At 45.6% G+C, this 17884-nt stretch overlaps 1 protein-coding gene across 1 annotated transcript in view; it reads left to right on the top strand.

The window, feature by feature from the left end:
• The window catches only part of LOC133345018 (A-kinase anchor protein 9-like), a 77346-nt gene that overhangs the window by 28244 nt on the left and 31218 nt on the right, over positions 1-17884 (top strand). Inside the window, exons 17-24 of the mRNA XM_061555374.1 lie at positions 191-477; positions 938-1844; positions 2698-3177; positions 3725-3876; positions 6281-6516; positions 7025-7248; positions 13095-13236; positions 17314-17526. Coding sequence (XP_061411358.1) covers positions 191-477; positions 938-1844; positions 2698-3177; positions 3725-3876; positions 6281-6516; positions 7025-7248; positions 13095-13236; positions 17314-17526 — 2641 coding nt within the window. The remainder of the gene's footprint in view (positions 1-190; positions 478-937; positions 1845-2697; positions 3178-3724; positions 3877-6280; positions 6517-7024; positions 7249-13094; positions 13237-17313; positions 17527-17884) is intronic.

Genomic DNA, 17884 nt, shown 5'->3' with positions numbered 1-17884 from the left:
TATTTTTTTGTTATAGAGTTATTGTGACATCTTCAAATAAATTACCAAAAGTCTTTAACTGTTATGAAGTATATAGGTATTTATACATGATTAAAAATGAAAACTCTTAACGGGTATACTGTCTGACTTACTGCAGTTTTCATTGCACCTTGTAACTCTCAAACACTGAATGTGTTTCTCTGTGCTCCAGGTGATAGTGGACATGTCACTTCAGGTCGCTGTGCATCAAGAGGCAGAAAGATTGGCTGCCACTGAGGAAGTTTGGAAGGTCCAATCGCATGAGTCATTGCAAGCTGAGAAGCAGGATGAGCCAGACAGATCAGAAACCCCACTACACACTGCAGGAAAGGAGATTAATCTGATGTCTACCGCAGTGGAGGAGCAGAAAGCTGAAGTGTCTGGAGCAAGTGAAGCCGAGAGTGGTGACTCTGGGGTAGCTCGCAGCGTCTCTCAAGCACTGCACGACGCAACGTTCAGGTAATGATCTCAGTCGACCGTCGTGGGATGGCTACTGTTAGTGAGCACCTATTAAGGTCAGCACAGTCCATGTTGGGGTGATGCGGGCAGCATCACACCTGTTGGACTTGCCTCCCACCTCATTCAGCACAATGACCTCTGACATAATGCCGAAATACAGCTTGTGTCTGCAACGAGGGCAATTTGCTTGTGGAGGATTATGGAAAGGCATAGATGACTGCAATTCATCCATGCATAGTGTGATGGGTTGCCAGCTGCAAGGGCCCATGGCTTCCAAAAGTACAGGTTCGAGACTGATAGAAAGGTATCACTCTGGGGCTGTCAAGTTCAAGAAGTGATCCTGAGTAAATGCGATAGATGTAATCATAGAACAAGTCCCCATGTATACTTGCATGGTGTTTCGTGGACATAGAAAGCCTTGCTATGTAGTGCCATTAATTGAGTTGTTTATATTTTGCAGGTTCCCCAAGGAAGATAAGGCTCTGTTGGAGGAGGTATTCAAGGAGCATGTGAACATGGTGAAGCATCTGCAAAGTGAATGTGGCAGACTTAAAGACCAGTGCCGGAAACTGCAGGAACAACTGGTGTCTGATCTGGACTCATTACGGACATCTCTGAATGAGACGCACCAGCGAGACATGGAAAATGTGCGAGCTCTGCTCACTGTGGAACATCAGAAAGAGGCTGTGAGTCTGAAGGAGGCTCACAGTAAGGATCTGGATGATCTCAGGTCATCACTAAAAGAGCAGCACAAAGATGAAGTTGAAAAAGTTATGGTGGCAGTTAAGGAAGCACAGCACATGGAGTTACAGTCACTCAGAAGCTTCCTTGGCGAGATGCAGGATAGAAGACAGCTCGGGGAAAATGAGCTCTGGCCACATGGCGCTGTGTACTGTTCGTCAGAAGAGTACACAAGTGTGGAAGCATTGTGCGCTGGCCTGGTGAAGCAGCATGCCGGCGAGATGGAGAAACTGAAGAGGGAGCAAAAAGAGTTGTTGCAAGAGCTCCAGGAGTCCTTCAACCAGAAGCTTGCCAACCTGCAGGCGGCACATGCCGCGGAAACAGACGCGCAGTCGGCGATGGAGGTCGCGGCTCTCAAAGAAGCACAGGAGGAGGAGGTGAAGGCACTGACTCAGCAGCTCGAGGCGCAGTGTGAAAAGCATGTGTGCAAAGCCGTGCAGAAGCTCAGGGGTGAGCACAGAGAAGAGCTGGAGGCGCTTCTTGCAGCGCACGAGGAAGAGCTGAAGGAACAGGCGGAGAGGCTCGGGAGGCAGCACAGCCAGGCTTTGCAGGAAGCTGTGGGAGGCGTGCGCAGTGAGAACGCCGCGCTCGCCGCTCACAGCACCCAGCTACAGCAGGCTCACCAGGTGAGGTGGCCCTCGCTCCCGTCCCGCCCCATGTCGACACGCCGTACGCCTCTCATGCAGGGTTGCTGGCTCACTAATGCAGGGTAGTGAGCTGCCTGCTGAAGGCAGTACAGCAGGTAGGTAGCTAATTAATGTTTGCATCGCTCTGTATTATCTTGTGTTTGTTTCTTATTCTTAAGGAAAAAGCAGTATTGAAAGAGGATTTGGCTGAATACCTTAATTAGTACTGTTCAGTAAACGTCTTAAGAAGTAGTCTTTCGAAAGAACGAAAACATTATAATTCGTATTATACATTATGAGAGTGAAGTTTCTTCAAGTTATTAATTTGCCAGATAAGAATTCCCCATGTGTATCGGTTATAGGGATTGTTTGACAATACTTCACCGTGCTGCCAGTGTGGGTTCGTGAAGGTGGGGACCCAGGACCAGTTCTAACTTGTAATGGTTACTTCTGGTTAGAAAGAATGTCTTCTTTTTAATTTTGTAAGGGTTTATTACAGATGTAAATGAATGCATGTGCTAAGCATCTGTTGACATTTCTTATATTAATATAATTTTAATCTCTGAGCCTTTTATATTAATCCAGAAGTGGTTCTGTCATGCAAACATGTGGAGCCAGAACCTGACATTGCTCTCTCAACTGGGTTTATGATGGAGAATTTTCCCTCAGATTAATTGATTCCAGTTAATGAATGGTAAATACATGTACAGAAAAAAGGAAGTGATCAGGATGTCAGAATTGATTTCTTCTCAGTTATCAATTCTGGGTGGTGTCCACACAGTACAACTTGGATGAACGCCATCTGCGAACGATGCCCCTAGATGCGGCTGACGGGAGTTGTGTGGGAGAGCAGGCGGAGCGAGCTGCCATGCAGCAGGAGTTTGAGCAGAGGCTGGAGCACGTGCGGGCACAGCTCCTTGACGGCACTCAAGCCGAGCAAAGGCGCGTGGAGCAGAACGAGCGCTCGCAAGAAGAGCTGATGCACGTGCAGTCACAGCTGGAGTGCAAGCATGAGGCGATGGACCGCATTAAGGAGGAACTGACACGCGTGCAGGAGGAGCTGAAGCTCAAGCAAGTGGAGATGGAGCAAAACCAGGTGGATCTAGAGCATGTACAAGAGAAGCTGATGCATGTGCAGGCAGAACTGGAGCGCAAGCAGGTTGAGCAAGAGTGCATGCAGGCAGAACTGGAGCGCACCAAAAGGGAGACGGAGCACAAGCGAGAGGAGATGGAGCACGTACAGGCGGAGGCAGCCAGGAGAGAAGCGCAGCTTGTTGCTGAATGGACGGAGAAGTTGTACAAGGAAAGTGGCCAGCAGGAGAACGTGCAGCAGGTAATGAACCGGGGACTTCTTTTGGTCTGAAGGCTCATCACAGAGTAGGTCATCGCAGCCAATGCCCTCCATGGCACCACTCTTTGCTGCGGTATCCTTCCATCTACCAGATTCGAAAACGTTTGCAGAATTGACATCTGGCCTGCAAGGTTTGGTCTTACTTACAGTGTAATTTACAGTCACCTAGTTATTGAAACGTTTATCTTAAGGCTCGGTAAATAAAACGGATTCAAGCTGCATTGCCCCTGCCAAGAGCCTGCTTAATAAACTTGCATCATCAAAAGGTAGGCAGGGTTAAGTTGTACTGCGAGACTCCCAACCTTCTGGGCTGTGAGATAGCCAAGAAATGGCAGTGCATTAAGTGGGTTCTTGATTTTGGTGTTATCCTCTCGTATGCTGTCTGGCTGCTTCCCACATGAAACACGCTACTTTAAAAGGAATTGGCCAAACATCCTTAAGCAGCATCCTTCTGAGAGAGTTTTAAGGCTCATTGGAGCTCATTGACGGTAAGTGTATGTTAAGGCCGTGCTGCTGCTCATCGTTGCAGCTGCGCAAGGAACTGGACACGCTGCAAGAGAAGCTTCACAGCCGCAGCTCAGAGCTGGAGCAGCTCCTGCAGCGGAGGGAGCGCGAGAATGAGGAGGGAGGGAACCTCCTGGGTCTCATGAGAACCGACCTGGACCGGCTCCAGTCTGAGCGGTGCGTACGTGGGCATTCGTACGAGTGTGGAAGCGTATGTGTGCGTCTTGTTGCGTGTGTGCGAGTGCATGTGATTGTTGAGCTTGCATGTGATCGTTTAGCGTTATGTGTGAGCGCGTGCGTGTGTGAGTGCACTTTCGAGTTAGTGATGCGGTGGTTAGCGTGATCCGCGGAAAATGCAATGACGCATTCAATTTCTAGTTGTGAATACCTGTTCAGATGTGACAGCAGTAACTTTGGGTAAGCGTTGGTGGTTTTTGTAGAGAAGCTGCATTGGCAAGTATGGACACTCACTGTAGAAGGTAGCACATAAAGTAGATTGCTGGCCTTCGAGTGCAGACTTATCCCCTCAAATAGGAGTTCACTCGGTTCACCGGCTTTCTCTCAAATTCAAAGATACTCAATGAATTAACTCATCCCAAAAATGTAGTCAGGCAGTACATTAAGTAGGCCTCAGACATAGGTGTGTAAATTATGGGTGCTCTACCCTCACAGCTGCCACATTTGTTAAGCATCATCGTTGATGGCAATGCCATGTACAGCATCCCATTCAACTGAAGTCCAATCTTTGTTTAAGGAATGAGTAATTGATTAGCAAAATTTGTAAATATTAAAAAAATACAATTATAAATGTTTATATTCTTTGGGTCTTTCGGTAAAGTCAAGTAGATAGGTTCAAATGAATGAAAAAAATCAACAAAAAAACTACGTCTCGATCATAACCTACAAGCGATTGTCATCAGGAGGAAAAAGGAGAGGGGGAAAGCTGCTGAGGCGCAGACTGTTTTAAAGGTTTAAAATCGGTGTAGCCCAAGGGTCATAAACGAAGTAGGCGGGGCTAGTGATGTGAATGTGAGAGATTAGCATGTTAGTGTAAGATCGCAGAGCTGCTGCCACGTCGAGGTCAGCGCGCGGAGGTGGCTATGTTGGTGTGAAAAAACGTTACCTGTTAATGTATAATCGGAGAGCCGAAGCCACGGGGAAAATAAAAACTAACATCGGAAGGTGGCAGGATGGAAACATTACAGCCAGTTATGAATTAAACTGGTTGATGACGTACTTACAATGAATGCTGAGTTTGTACCCATCCTCTCGGTTGAAATTGTATCTGTGTCTGTATATGTGGATGGCTTCATGAATTAATCTTTGTTGATAGCCAGTGGGCTTACAAAGTACCTTCGTCTTAGAAAAATCTATTTCGTGTGAGCCACCGCATTAAAACAATGATCAGCCACGTGTTGGTCCTACCGTGTTTCCAATCTGCCTTATGCTCACGAACACGGTCCGAGATATGTCCCTTAGTTTCCCCAATGTAACTACTGCTGCAGACACAGCTTAGCTTGTAGATGCCAGGGTATTGCATATCAGGGATCCTATCCTTCACAAATGGGATCAGATCACGAATTTTATGTGCTGTGTTAAATCGAGCCTGGATATTATGTTTGCTCAAGATTTTGGAAATTTTTTTGGTAACCCCTGCTATGTATAGCAAGGTGATGGTTTTCATTGGGTCCTCAGATGGTTGGGGTGATAACTTTACGAATTGTGTGGTCCGAATATCAATTCATCTTGAGAGCTTGGTGCATTTGTTTCAGTTCACTGGCAAGGTGATGGTCAGAGTTTTTATGAGGGAATTCTTCTGGGATGGATGGTGGTGGGAGTCAGGTATTAGGTAGGCATCCATTGAAGTTACTTTCCTGTAGACAGTGTCCCATTGAGCTATCTGGTCTCTTTTCGATTAGAACATCAAAAAATGGTAGCTTGCCATCCTTTTCCACCTCCATGGTGCATTTGATGGCTGGGTGTATGGAATTAATGTGGTTGAGGAATTGGTTTAGAGCTGGTCGGCCATGTGGCCAGACGACAAACGTGTCATCTATGTACCTCTTCCACAAGGGCGGATGTAGAGTGGATGCCTGGATGGCATCCGTCTCAAAATTTTCCATGAAAACATTGGCTACAACCGGAGATAGGGAGAACCCATTGGGGTGCCTTCAACTCGGCTGAAGAGGCAGTCATGTTATCTACATGTTCCCAATCTGATGTAGACATTTTTTCTGTTAATGTTAAGTGTGATTTCAAGAGTGTCTTAGCCACATGATCCAGTTCAATTCGGAGAAATCTAATTCTCTCTGAGATCAGGGCCAAGCCGGCCCTGAACAATGTTTAATCACATTTCAGATGAAAATGTACATATAGAAATTGTTTTAATATTCAGATCTTCTCTTACTTTTGTTCTGATAAAAAAAATTGTCATTCCTTCACATCTACTTTGGAAGGCCATATGTCTCTCAGTGGGGCTTCTACTCCAATAAACAAAGCATCCTATCTGTCTGTATTCTGTCCAGCTGCCCGTGTATCCGGCGTGGCCAACTTCTGTTTTTGTTGTTGTTGTGCTTCACAGCGCAAACACTGTCAGGGCCAATGAGCGCTTGCTGCATGTGCTCTCCGAGGTGGTGCGACGCGTACTCTCCTCCGAAGAGTCCATCGCTCGCCGCGTCTCTGCTCTCATGGCCCCCCCGCCGGAGCATGCTGGGACGTCCGCACAAGTGCCGGCGGGGTCTGTGCTTGACGTGGATGAAGGGGTCGCGTCGTCCGCGTCCCCCCGAACTCTGAGCGGCTACAGGATACCAGTCGAAGGTATCTCCTTCACACAGCCACTGCAGTCTGCACACAGGGAATCGCTGTCTTATGTGTCTGTGTAGCAGCTTGAATCAAAATGCAGAGTGTTAATCCTACAGTGGATAAGGTATTTCCTGCACCTCCGTTTGTATTATCACGTTTGGCTACGTACGGGGCGAAAGAAGTTCAACATACATACAACATGCGTACACTCATTGTCTCAACCCTGTGGATGGAGGGTGATGGTCTGACCTGACCCCAGACTAGGATTTGAACTCGTGTAACTGCCCTGCCAACAACTACTTGTGAAAAAGAGAATGTTACACAATGTAAAAAGTGGCTCAATGGCAAGGGCTCTCCCCATTATGCAATTCAGCTATCCACTTATATCTTCAATAAGAATATTTCTCACATGCCTTCGTGCAATTAGTTGGGCCTTCATTATGACAGAGAGCACACACTGCTGGCCATACTATAGGACTGCGTTGTGCGTGGGCAATGTCCACCCCCTCCCAAACCTTGGCAGGCGCAGACGAAGGAGAGTGGCACGAGGGCCAGATGGACGAGACGAGCAGCGCGCGCTCGGCAGCGACTGACGAGGGTCTCGAACTGTCTCAGCGCCTCTCCGAGAGCATCTTCTCCGGCCCTGAGCTTGAGGCTGCCGGGGAGGAGCTGGTACTGAGTTCGAGCGCACGTCTGCAGGCCGCCACAAGCCGGCTGCTCGACCTGCTTGCCGAGCTCTCACGACAGGTGACTGCACGCAAGTCCCACCCCGAGGCGTGTGCTGTCTGTGCTCTCCCATGGCCTCTGCACTGGTGGAATCGGAGTGGTGGAGCCGCGTTCACATGCGCGGCTTTCCTAGTTTACCCTGGGCTCTGCGTTCGCTGGGTGTTGTGGACCTAGTCCTGGGGAGGGGATGTGTGAAAAATGTGGTGCAGGGAGCACTAGAGTCACGGGCCAATGATTGCTATATCATCCCCAGGTGTGGCACCCCCACAGTAAAACTTCACTGGTCTGAAATTAACAATTCTTATGTTGAGACCCAGTGGCAGTGAGGTCAATGCTGTTGTTTGGATAAACCGTGGTAGTGGTGCGTATTCAACACATTCCTGCGGAGGGAGCTGGTAGGAACGTTGGGTTGCTCGGTCAATGGCCAGGGTCAACGGCGGCGTGGTGTATTCCGCAAATATGGCCGATTGTGAGGGCGGGCACAAGCCGGCGTGAGTAGGTTAAACGTTGAGTTTTCTAAGAGCACCACGGGGTGACCAGGCCCTCCCCACCCAGCCCCACCCCCTACCCAGCCCCACCCTCTCCACTCAGCCCCTCTCTACCCAGCCCCCCCCCACCCTCCCCACCCAGCCCCTCCCCACCCTCCCCACCCAGCCCCTCCCCACCCTCCCCTCTCCACCCAGCCCCACCCCTCCCATTTTTGGATGCACGACGGACGGACACAATAATCCCCTGTGGGCTGGTGTAACCAGGAGGTTCCTACCGGTATAAACTAGAGCTATGGAGGTGGGCTAGTGGATATTCCTGTGCTGCATCTCTTCAGTCTGCTGTACTGCGAGGTGGACAGGAGATGGCAGCACAACAATTTGGTTCGTAATCCATTTCTGTGGAACGGAAGTATCATTAATTATTTGCATGACACACTACCACTCTCCTTTTGGTTTCCTGAGATACGATCTGCTCAATTAACTTTATTAAAACAGAACATGTATATTATAATATTTCAAGTGTGGAAATGTTCTAGTTTAAAAAGAAACCTTTCTTTGAGACCAAGACTACTGTGGTTTGTATTCTGGCTGAAGAGCCTGTTAATGTGATAATAAATATTCATCAGCAGTGTGCTGCAATCGAATATAGCAGTGTCCCCCTGTACGAGAAGCTAACAAGAAATTGGCCAAACGTCCTCATGCAGGATCATTTTGAAAAAGAGTGATAGGCTTTCCTGGATGAATTACATTTTTATTGTGATTGTTATGAATATGTGAGCTGAATCTACCACATTTCATAATGGCATACAACAAACGAATAATTCATCAATCCAAGCTTTTGTCTAAATTAGTATATAGACAATGCTGTACTGTGTTGTACGTTTTTAAATTGTGATGAAAAATGGGGTTGGCTGCAGAATAGGAACAGGAACAAAAATCCCATAACTTCAATTGGCCCACTTATTTCAAATTACATCAGAGAATCTTTAAAGTCAACTATAAATAAGACGGTGCAGATTTGTATGGTTAATATACCAACTGTAATAATCATGGCGGTCTTCCAGATTCGAAGTATTAAACCTTTGCTGCAATCGGCAAACACGCTACCTTTGGGCAAATGTTGCCGCCCAATTATCTTCAGTGAAACATTTTAATCGGTTACTTATGGAGAGCATGTGATGATTGAATGGTTTTTTTATTGAGCCCCTTTGCATGGGTGAGTGAAAACAGAGATACTAGCCAAGATGGGTATGTTTAGCAATTTTAAATAATATCGTCATTATCAACATCAGCAGTCATAGTCAATCCACTCCTGGATATCTATTATGGCTGCATAGATAGTTAAGCATTCAAGTTTGGTCTCTTCCCTAGCCCCATTGCAAGTAGTGTCGCTCAGTTACCATGTTAGATTGAGCGCCTGTGTGTGTATGCATGCCTATATCAATGTGCGTGTTTATGAGTTTTAGGGAGGCACGGGTCTCCGTGTGACGTGGTGCTGTGTGCGCACGTCTCCTCGTGGCAGGGGAGCTGTAATTGTACACGAGTCAATGGGCAGTGGGGGAGGTGTTTGCAGTAATGTTTACACTTGTGTCGTACCGGGAGACGAGGGTGTGTCACTTTGTCAAGAGCGTCAGCGCATGAGCAGTTCTGGTGCGGTGTGGGGAGATGCCATTTCATATATATACCCGCACATACTCGCCTGGGGATGATTCGGTGCTGCGACTTGGACACTGTCGCCTTAGCCTTGCCAAACAGCCAGTGTGAGACATTGCCTGAAAATGGGTGTCATTACAGTGTGACGTAATGAGCTGCAAACACGACTAACGGAGCCACAATGAAACCAATGTATAGTGTAGGCTCGCCAAGGAATTATGATCTGGGTATGCATGTCACTGATCATTTAGCACATTCATCGTGAAGAATTTCATTCAGCTTTTTGAAGGGGTTTTTTTTTGCTGACGTTTGAATTAGGCGTACCTCAAAGGTTTTTGTTAATTTAAAATAGAAGTTTCATCAATGAAGATAGCAACGTAACATTGTATTACTCTCAATGGAGGTAACAAGCAATGAGTCTCTGAAAAAAGACCCCAGTGTGAAGAGCAAGAACACCGTGAAAACTGTGGCTATTCTGAACAACATGGACAATCTCAACGTTGACAATTTAGTCATGAGTAGAAAATTGAGAACTCTTCACAAGACTGTGAGAAAAACGACAAAATGCAGCCACCAGACAGTTGGTGACAATGTGGCATGGGACAAGGCTGTGGCTGATGGTGACACTGAGGGCTGTGCAGGAGAAGTTCTTGCTCCAGGGTTTTGGCCTGAGGGCAGTGAGCTGGAGGTGTGCGAGGTTGTCACACGCGTACCACTGCCCCCTCTATGCTTCAACTTGAATGGGCATCATCGGCTGGGAGGGTCTACGACAGAAGCGGGCGCCAGAATCTGCCTGTACACGCGCTTCTCTTCCCACTACAAACCAAGCATGGGATATGGAGTGCGTGTGATCTCCAAACTCCTCCTGCCGTGCCCCCCGTTCAGGGTGAGCGTCTTCTCGCCCACTGTTCGTTTAAATTTCGATTTAAAGCTTTCGTGACTGCAGGGATTCATCTTCTTGGTTCTTTCGGTAAAGTCACGTAGAAGGGAAGTAATAAAATAATAAAAATAAAACATAATAAAATAATTCTCAGACGCTGTCTCCCCGACAGACCTGGTTTTCACCTGAGGACGGCTGCTTGCGTTGTGGCCAAAACGTCGTGAGAATTATTTTATTATGTTTTATTTTTATTATTTTATTACTTCCCTTACACTGTTCGTTTGTTTAAAAAAAAAACTTTGGGAAAGTTATCTTCGTTAATGCACAATGTGCCAACCCTAGTCATTTGACAGTAGATATTTACAGGCATTGATAGTTTGTATTGTATATGCAGCAGTGATGGAATAGTCAAAAGTTAGTGTCGCTACTCTGACAAATGTCGATCAGTTCTCGGCTATACTGGTGGCCCTGAGTCTGTAGTGAGATTTTCAGATTTTTGTGTTGAAGACCAGGGCAACCACGGTTAACTTTACCAAAAATGGTAAAAATATTATCGACCAATTTTAAAAGAATACGATTGAACGAGCTGAATGACAGTCATGATTTGAGTTCACAATATTCGAATTGTAGTTGAATCTGCCTATCGCAAATCTAAACAAACCTCTTGAAGCTGGATTAACTGGTGATAGGATCTCTGGCATACTGTAAATAATGAATGGCATGTTGTACATGCTATTAAAAGTAAGCACTCATATTTAACTAACACTATTAACGAATCATGAATAGCCATAAACTAAATATTTACAATCTAATAACGGGTGGTGGCGAGTTTAACCATCTAATCGAAAAAAAACCTGTATTATAGATGATATTGATCGCGAAAGCCTACGTGTTAAACCAATCTAATAAAACTTCAAAAATTACTCCTGTACAGTTTGATGAGTCAATTCCCATCACCGTGAGGCAGAGGTAGGAGGCTGAGGTTCACTGGATGTGGAAGACTCCGCTTATGTGAATTGAAATTGTGTTTGGTAGTGTGATACAATAAAAACACTGGGAAACTCAAAAGTGAAGAGCAATTAGAGAAGTTGAGCGCACCCCATTGTATGGGATCATTGGAATCTGTGGAAGGCGAATACAGGTTTATTTAGATCCATATTTGTGTCTGTGATTCCAGAACAGATTCGTTGTTGTTAGTGTAAATATTAAAAGGTGAATTTGAATGTCCTACCTAAGAGCAAATTGCTATTGGTGTTGGTGACAATGATGATGCAGATGAGCACACAGAAAATAAACTAGAGTGAGATAGGGTGCCTATGTAATTCGAAATAGCATTAGTTCTGAAACGACTAGAAGTAAAGATGGAGGCTCAACATGTGGAATAGTTTGTGTTTAGTTAAATCAGGGGTTCTCAAATATTTCCAACCGGGTGCCTCATTATGCAACCAAAACATTTCCGATGGGGTTGTGGGGAGAGTGGGATGGTGAAGAGCTTTCCGTAGACCATATTGTGGCTTTGACTGGGGGCAGGAGGTGGTGTCACGCTTACAGATGTCATGGCATTGATACTTATGAGTGGTCTGAATGCAAGTAAAATGTATTTGCCCAAAAGATGACCTCTTTCAAATGCCAGTGGAAGCCCCTGGTGGTCACCCCCGATGGTTTGAGACGGAGGATCTAACCCAAGTAAAAGCCTCGTCTTTTTTCCATGATATTAAGCTGCGGTTGATTTGAGTCATTGCACGTTTTGGGAGAGATTGCTCTATACTCTAATGTGTGAATGTGAGCGTGGACCATAGATGTTTGCAATGTTTGTGGGTAGTTTGTGTTGATTTATTTAATTTCAGAGTACGCTAATTGGGTCATCAATGCCATCCATATTTATTTTGGTTACATTTGTTAACCTTGGTGGGGGGGGGGGGTTTGAGAAACTGATAAAAGAGGAATTTACTGTTCGTAACAAAAATGGAAGTGAACCACATACTTAAGCCTCTAATTTCTTATCCCTATTTTCATTTATTCATCGGGATTGTTGTTTCATCATGCTAACCTTTGGCCTTTTTGTGATTCATTACTTTCAAATGTTGTCTTTAACCTCCGCAAAGCAGAAGAGTTTTGCTCAAGAATTTAGCGTTTTCTTTTTTGTAATACTCATTTGCTCTCCCCATGCTTGTGAGAATAGAATGTCTAAATCAATGCCAAACTAGATTATAAACATTTTGACTGTACTGCCTCATACAGGCAACTCATTGCCCTGCAGGTTGGTGTCACCCACAGATGTATATGTCTGTGTTCCACCAGCCCCTCTTTCATGTTGTTGCCCTACAGGCAATTGTCATATCCAAGCAATGTCAAAACGAAGGGCCATTGTAGTTTGGCTATTTTTTATGTGAGTATCACATCAATTATCAATGTCTTTATGCTTAAATTAGTGTGGTTAGGTACAAGAAATTCCATATGTCTGCGCTGCGGATCAGTGTGTCTGTAGGGTGACCATTTCTCAAATAATGTCATGGCAAATGTCAGTGTCTCCTTTCTCAGTCGAACATGGGGTGGCACTCTTTTTTGTTAGCTGTTGATCGAAATTCCACATTTCAATGGTGGGTGCCTGTCTGTTGATTTCCACAAAGTGATACTCATTTTATTGCATTCAGAAGAGGTGGTGGCATTCATCAATCCCAAACTGGGATGTGAAGTTGGAAAATTAAGATAGTCAGTTGAACACTCAGCCACAATTCTACTGTCTGTAGACATAATCGGATGACATGGTGCTGCTGATGTGGGCTTGCTCACTGCCCTGAGCTTTGTCCTGTAGCCATACTAACCCCGGGCCATTGTGGGTGCAGCTGGAGCAGGCACGAGCAGCGGAGACGGAGCTGGTGTCGGAGTGCAGCCGGCGCACGCATGATGCGGCAGGGCTCGCCGAGCGGCTAGCTCATGAGGCCGAGGCCCGTGAGCAGCTGGCACTGGAGCTGCACAAGGCAGAGGGTAAGGGCAGCGGTGCCCCGGTCCTCCAGCACACAATCCCACACACACACAACAACAACCGCTGTTTGCCACTGACGTCACCACGGCGCTTGTGCCAAGCGAGGTGCACCTTAGCGTCAAGGTGCACCACACGCACACACACTCACAACAATAACCGCCATTCGTCACTATGTGGCTGTGACGTCACCACAGCACTTGTACCTGGCTATATGCACAGGAGGATCAATGGCAGTAAATTACAGGTTAGGCCTAGGTGTTAGGACTTAACTGACGGAGATGACTGGCAGATGCACCACCTGTGCTCCCCACTGTGCCAACATACTGCATTTGGCCGTCGGGAGCTCTGCTCATTGTTGTGAGTATTACTCCTCCACCCTCTGTTGATGTTGGAGGGATGCTGCCTCCAACTCCCCAGTAGCTTGCTTCATGAGCCTCCTCCACAGAGGCCGATCTTGACACTGCCTAGGCCTGACATCACTCTAGCCCGAAGGCACTAGAAGCATGTCAGATTCTTCATCTGTCAAAATGTTTTTAATCCAATACTTTTTGCTTGGCAGTTGGCCACTGAGTCATTGCTATTGTCTTAAACATATGCTATTTAACACTCCACAAAGTTAAGATTTCTACTTGAGATGTACTGTACAGTTTTATTTTATGGGGAATGTGAAGCTCGCCATTCAAAGCCTCATGAATGTATTTTCAGTCCGCAGATGTCGGCTGCCTTCTTTGTGTATATATCACCGTGTTATCATCCTCTTCTACCCAATGTACTGTGTGTCACTTTTTTGAAATTGCTTGATAACTATAATGAGCGGTGGAACGCTTTCCTCTGAATTTGCTTGTAGTTTCGATTAGCTCTTACATGTAGCTCCTCCTTTATTAGATGCTTATCTTGTTAATCTTGCATTGTGAGTGTCTTCTCATTTATTCATAAGACAGTGTCAGTTTTTCAACGGTTTATTCACTAGATAATATGGTATCGACTGTCAGTCTTTTGTGCCTCATTGCTTGTGGACATGACAACATGGCCGTACACCAGTTCTGTGGTTTTCATGGCAGCTGCAGTAAGATACCTGATGTTAGCTGCTGTCCATTTTACCTCAAATTATCAAGCCATCGATGATTAAAACAGCTACTCAAATGTGGCAGCTTGATTTCTGCCCGTCACCAAAACATCATAGAGATACAGTATTGTTTTTCTTAATTTTGCCTGGCCATGCTAAAATATGCCTTTACCGAATCACCCCCAATACACCCGATCTCATTTGTTAATTTTAAAAAAAGCTGGCAAGCCAGCATGTAAAGGGAGCCTTAATTTTTTTACTCAGTAGTACAGTTGCCTGGATTGTCGCAGCCACTTTTCTGAGACTGGTCAGTTACAGGCGGTCAATGACAGGTCCACTCAAGATATCAGTGGACTGTGATGGGAATGCACAAGGTTCAGCACACTGAGCCACAATCGAGCATTTGGAAAGAGAAATTAGTTCTATAAAACCAATTAGGGAAACGTTATCCCTTACAGTAGAAGCCTTCAGTGCTCATTCCCCAAGCTGCTGATCCTTCTCTGGTGTCTGCTTTGAATATGCAGAGGGTCTGTTGTTTCCACAAAATAATTATTGCCTGGGTATTCAAGTAAAAAAAAACGTCAACGATAACTTTGTTACCAAACTCTTAGACGCAGCAAAGACTATCATTGAGTGAGAGAATGACCCCAGGAAATAGTGTTCCCTCATTCAATACATCGGTCTCACGCAGCACCATACAGCACTCCTCCATGTGACTTGACAGCAGATTTACACATGGCAATTACGTTGACCAACTGAGAGCTGAGATAGGTTGAGTGAACTTAACAAATAGGTTGTAAAAAAAATCCTCACTTGGTTGTGGCCAGGTTTAAATGGTAATCATGCTACATTTAATGGGCAGTTTTTATTTGTTTTCTGTTTTATTATGAAAGGTGTTGTGGCTGACTAGAGATATATATATATATTACAAAATGAGTTCTGTATAAATGTAACATTGAACTGAATTATTTGTTTTTTGGGGCAACAAAAGTATTTTGTTAAGAATGGTCAATTGTAAAGAAATAGCAAATACTGTACTGTATATACATCAGTAGTGACCTGGTGTTTGTAAGGTGCACAAGCACGCAAGAAACACACGGTGTTCCTTAAAAATAACAGTATAGCAGCCTCCATGCACGTTAAGTATAAGAATCTTAAGAATGCGGCATACGAAAACTGTGCTTAGAAATGCTTTGATCAACGTTCAGATTGTTTGCACAAATTAAACACTGGCAGTCATGGATGAGAAGTGGAAAGGTAGTTGGGCATGCTAGGACACGTCAGCCCATATCCAGCTCACAAGCAATATCCTCGGTGGCTATTTAACGTCCTGAGCAGGACTTGTAAAGAAACTGAATCTAAAGCACAACATCCTGTCCCTCTAGTGCTCGGAGAATAGCTGCATTCTCGGGTTGCTGTGTTGCAGGGATGTCTCATTTATGCAACAATGAGCGCAAACTTGTTGCAAAAATGCTCTGGTGGTAGTTCAAATAATGTGTTAATAGTCAATTCTGCAAAGTAAGTGTTGTGTGTTTCAAGACACCCAATGCGTGTTTTATAACTCTTTTATGTTCAAGTGTCTGCAACTCACCATTACAATGCAGGTATTTAAAATTCAGCTCTGTGGCACGGAGATGGTGAAATCTTATAAAATACTACGAGAAGGTTGTGAGTTCAAATCCCAGTGGGGGTTTGACCCTCAGCCTCATTATTATTAATATTTAACTAGAATGACAACTCCTTGAGATTTATTTGTCATTTCCAGGCAGGTCCTAGCTAGTTGCCAGCGATTCGTCGCTTCAATTTCTCATCACAGAGATTTAACGGGTTCTCAAGTGCAGCGAGTTCAGCCCATTCACCATTGCTTGTACAAAGCAAGGCAGTCATGCAGGTCAGCTTGAGACTTTTATCACCTACTCATACTATTCTTGGCAAGTTGCCTTTTGAATCTTAGATTCTTGGCTATTTACACCAACCAGCCCCTAATAATTGTGAGTGTTTCAGTTTAGTTTATTCATCTCATATGCACAAGTGATGAGCTTTTATCCACAAGTGAGGAAGCTAGTAAAATTACATCAGCTAGTCTACATTGTACACCAGCAGCACCAGGTAACTCTACATAACCTTGGATGAACTTGAGCTGCTCCATTGAGTTCCTTAAGAAGCTCCCAGCACACGGAGCGTAACATCGGACATCATGCCAAACAACGTGCATTACAACCTAAATATTATCGGAGAGCAATACAACACAACCATGCAAACCTGTATATTATCGATTGTAATTGCCTGTTTGTGCTATGTGCCTCCATGGTAAGCAGAGCACTGTGGCAGATACAGGATTGCAATTGCTCATGTGTGTGCAGGTCTGCTATGGGGAGCGGTAGTGGAACGGTTAGCGCACTGCGATACGAACCCGGCAACCCGAGTTCGATTCCCGCTCACGGCCAACCAGAAATGATTAGATCTGAACCGGTCCTGGGCCTCCCCTAGGTCGATTCAGCCTCAAATGAGTACATCGCTACTGAGGAGACAAAGGGGGTTGGGTGTAGTGCTGACCACCCACCCCCTCGTGTGCTGTGCAGGCCCTCATAGGTGCTCGCGAGCAGCACTTACCCCAACAGTCTGTTAAGGCTATACGGGATCTTTGTCTTTTTTAAATCCTTTATATTAAGTTCACTTGCTTGCATGCTTGCTTGCTTGCTTACGACCGTGCAAATCTTTCGGTCGTTTTTTAACCCACTTCCCGTGATCCAATCGAGCTGACATTTTGCACACAGACTCGTTGTGCGTGACAATGCATTTTCGTGAAAAAAAATTTCCAAAATTTTACACTGTTTAGGGAAATTTTTTTAAATATTTAATTACCAATTGTTTAATGCTGCCAGACAATCATCTGACCCATAGGTGGCAGCCATCTCAAGCCAGAGGACGAGAGGACTCTAGCCGCCCCGATGCCACGCATATAAAGGATTTATAGTGAAAAACTTTGTTTTTACGGGTAAATTTTTTGCAGGTCTGCTGGAGGGCTATGTCGCGGAGAAGCTCTCGCTGCAGGCGGCGCTACAGGAGCGCGAGGCGAGCGAGCGTGCTCTGGCGGGCTCCCTGGAGGCGGCGCGTGGCCGTCTCACCGAGCTCGAGACGGAGCAGCAGCAGCTGGACGAGGAGCGCCGCCTGCTGGAACGGCAGAGGCACGCAATGGCCGCCTCCGCCACCGGCGCACAAATGGGTGAGGGCTCATCACGGGCACAGGATCACATCAAATCACAGAGTGCTCGGCTATGTAGTAAGGACACAAGCTCAAATTGCATGTGAAGGTTGACTTGGTTCATTATCTTTATAAGTCAGGAATATGTGTACCACTTTTTGGGAAAGTCGTCTGTTCTGGAAATATTTACCTCCCCCACCCCACTCATCTCGACAATTGAGATGAGCTCAGTCCCATGTTCATTTGTGCAGGGACAAACTTCGACTGAACCTGGAACGATCTTGGATGCTCTTGCTTCTGATATTAGGAAGCCACTGGAGCTGTACACTTTTAAATCTACATTGAAACTAATTTATTTTTAACAGCTTATTTTGATAAG

Source organism: Lethenteron reissneri, chromosome 21 (assembly GCF_015708825.2).
Source record: "Lethenteron reissneri isolate LAM-NWPU_2019-01 chromosome 21, ASM1570882v1, whole genome shotgun sequence".
Classification (NCBI taxonomy): domain Eukaryota; kingdom Metazoa; phylum Chordata; class Hyperoartia; order Petromyzontiformes; family Petromyzontidae; genus Lethenteron; species Lethenteron reissneri.
Note: the sequence above shows the minus strand (reverse complement) of the source record. Positions and strands in the feature narration are given on the sequence as shown.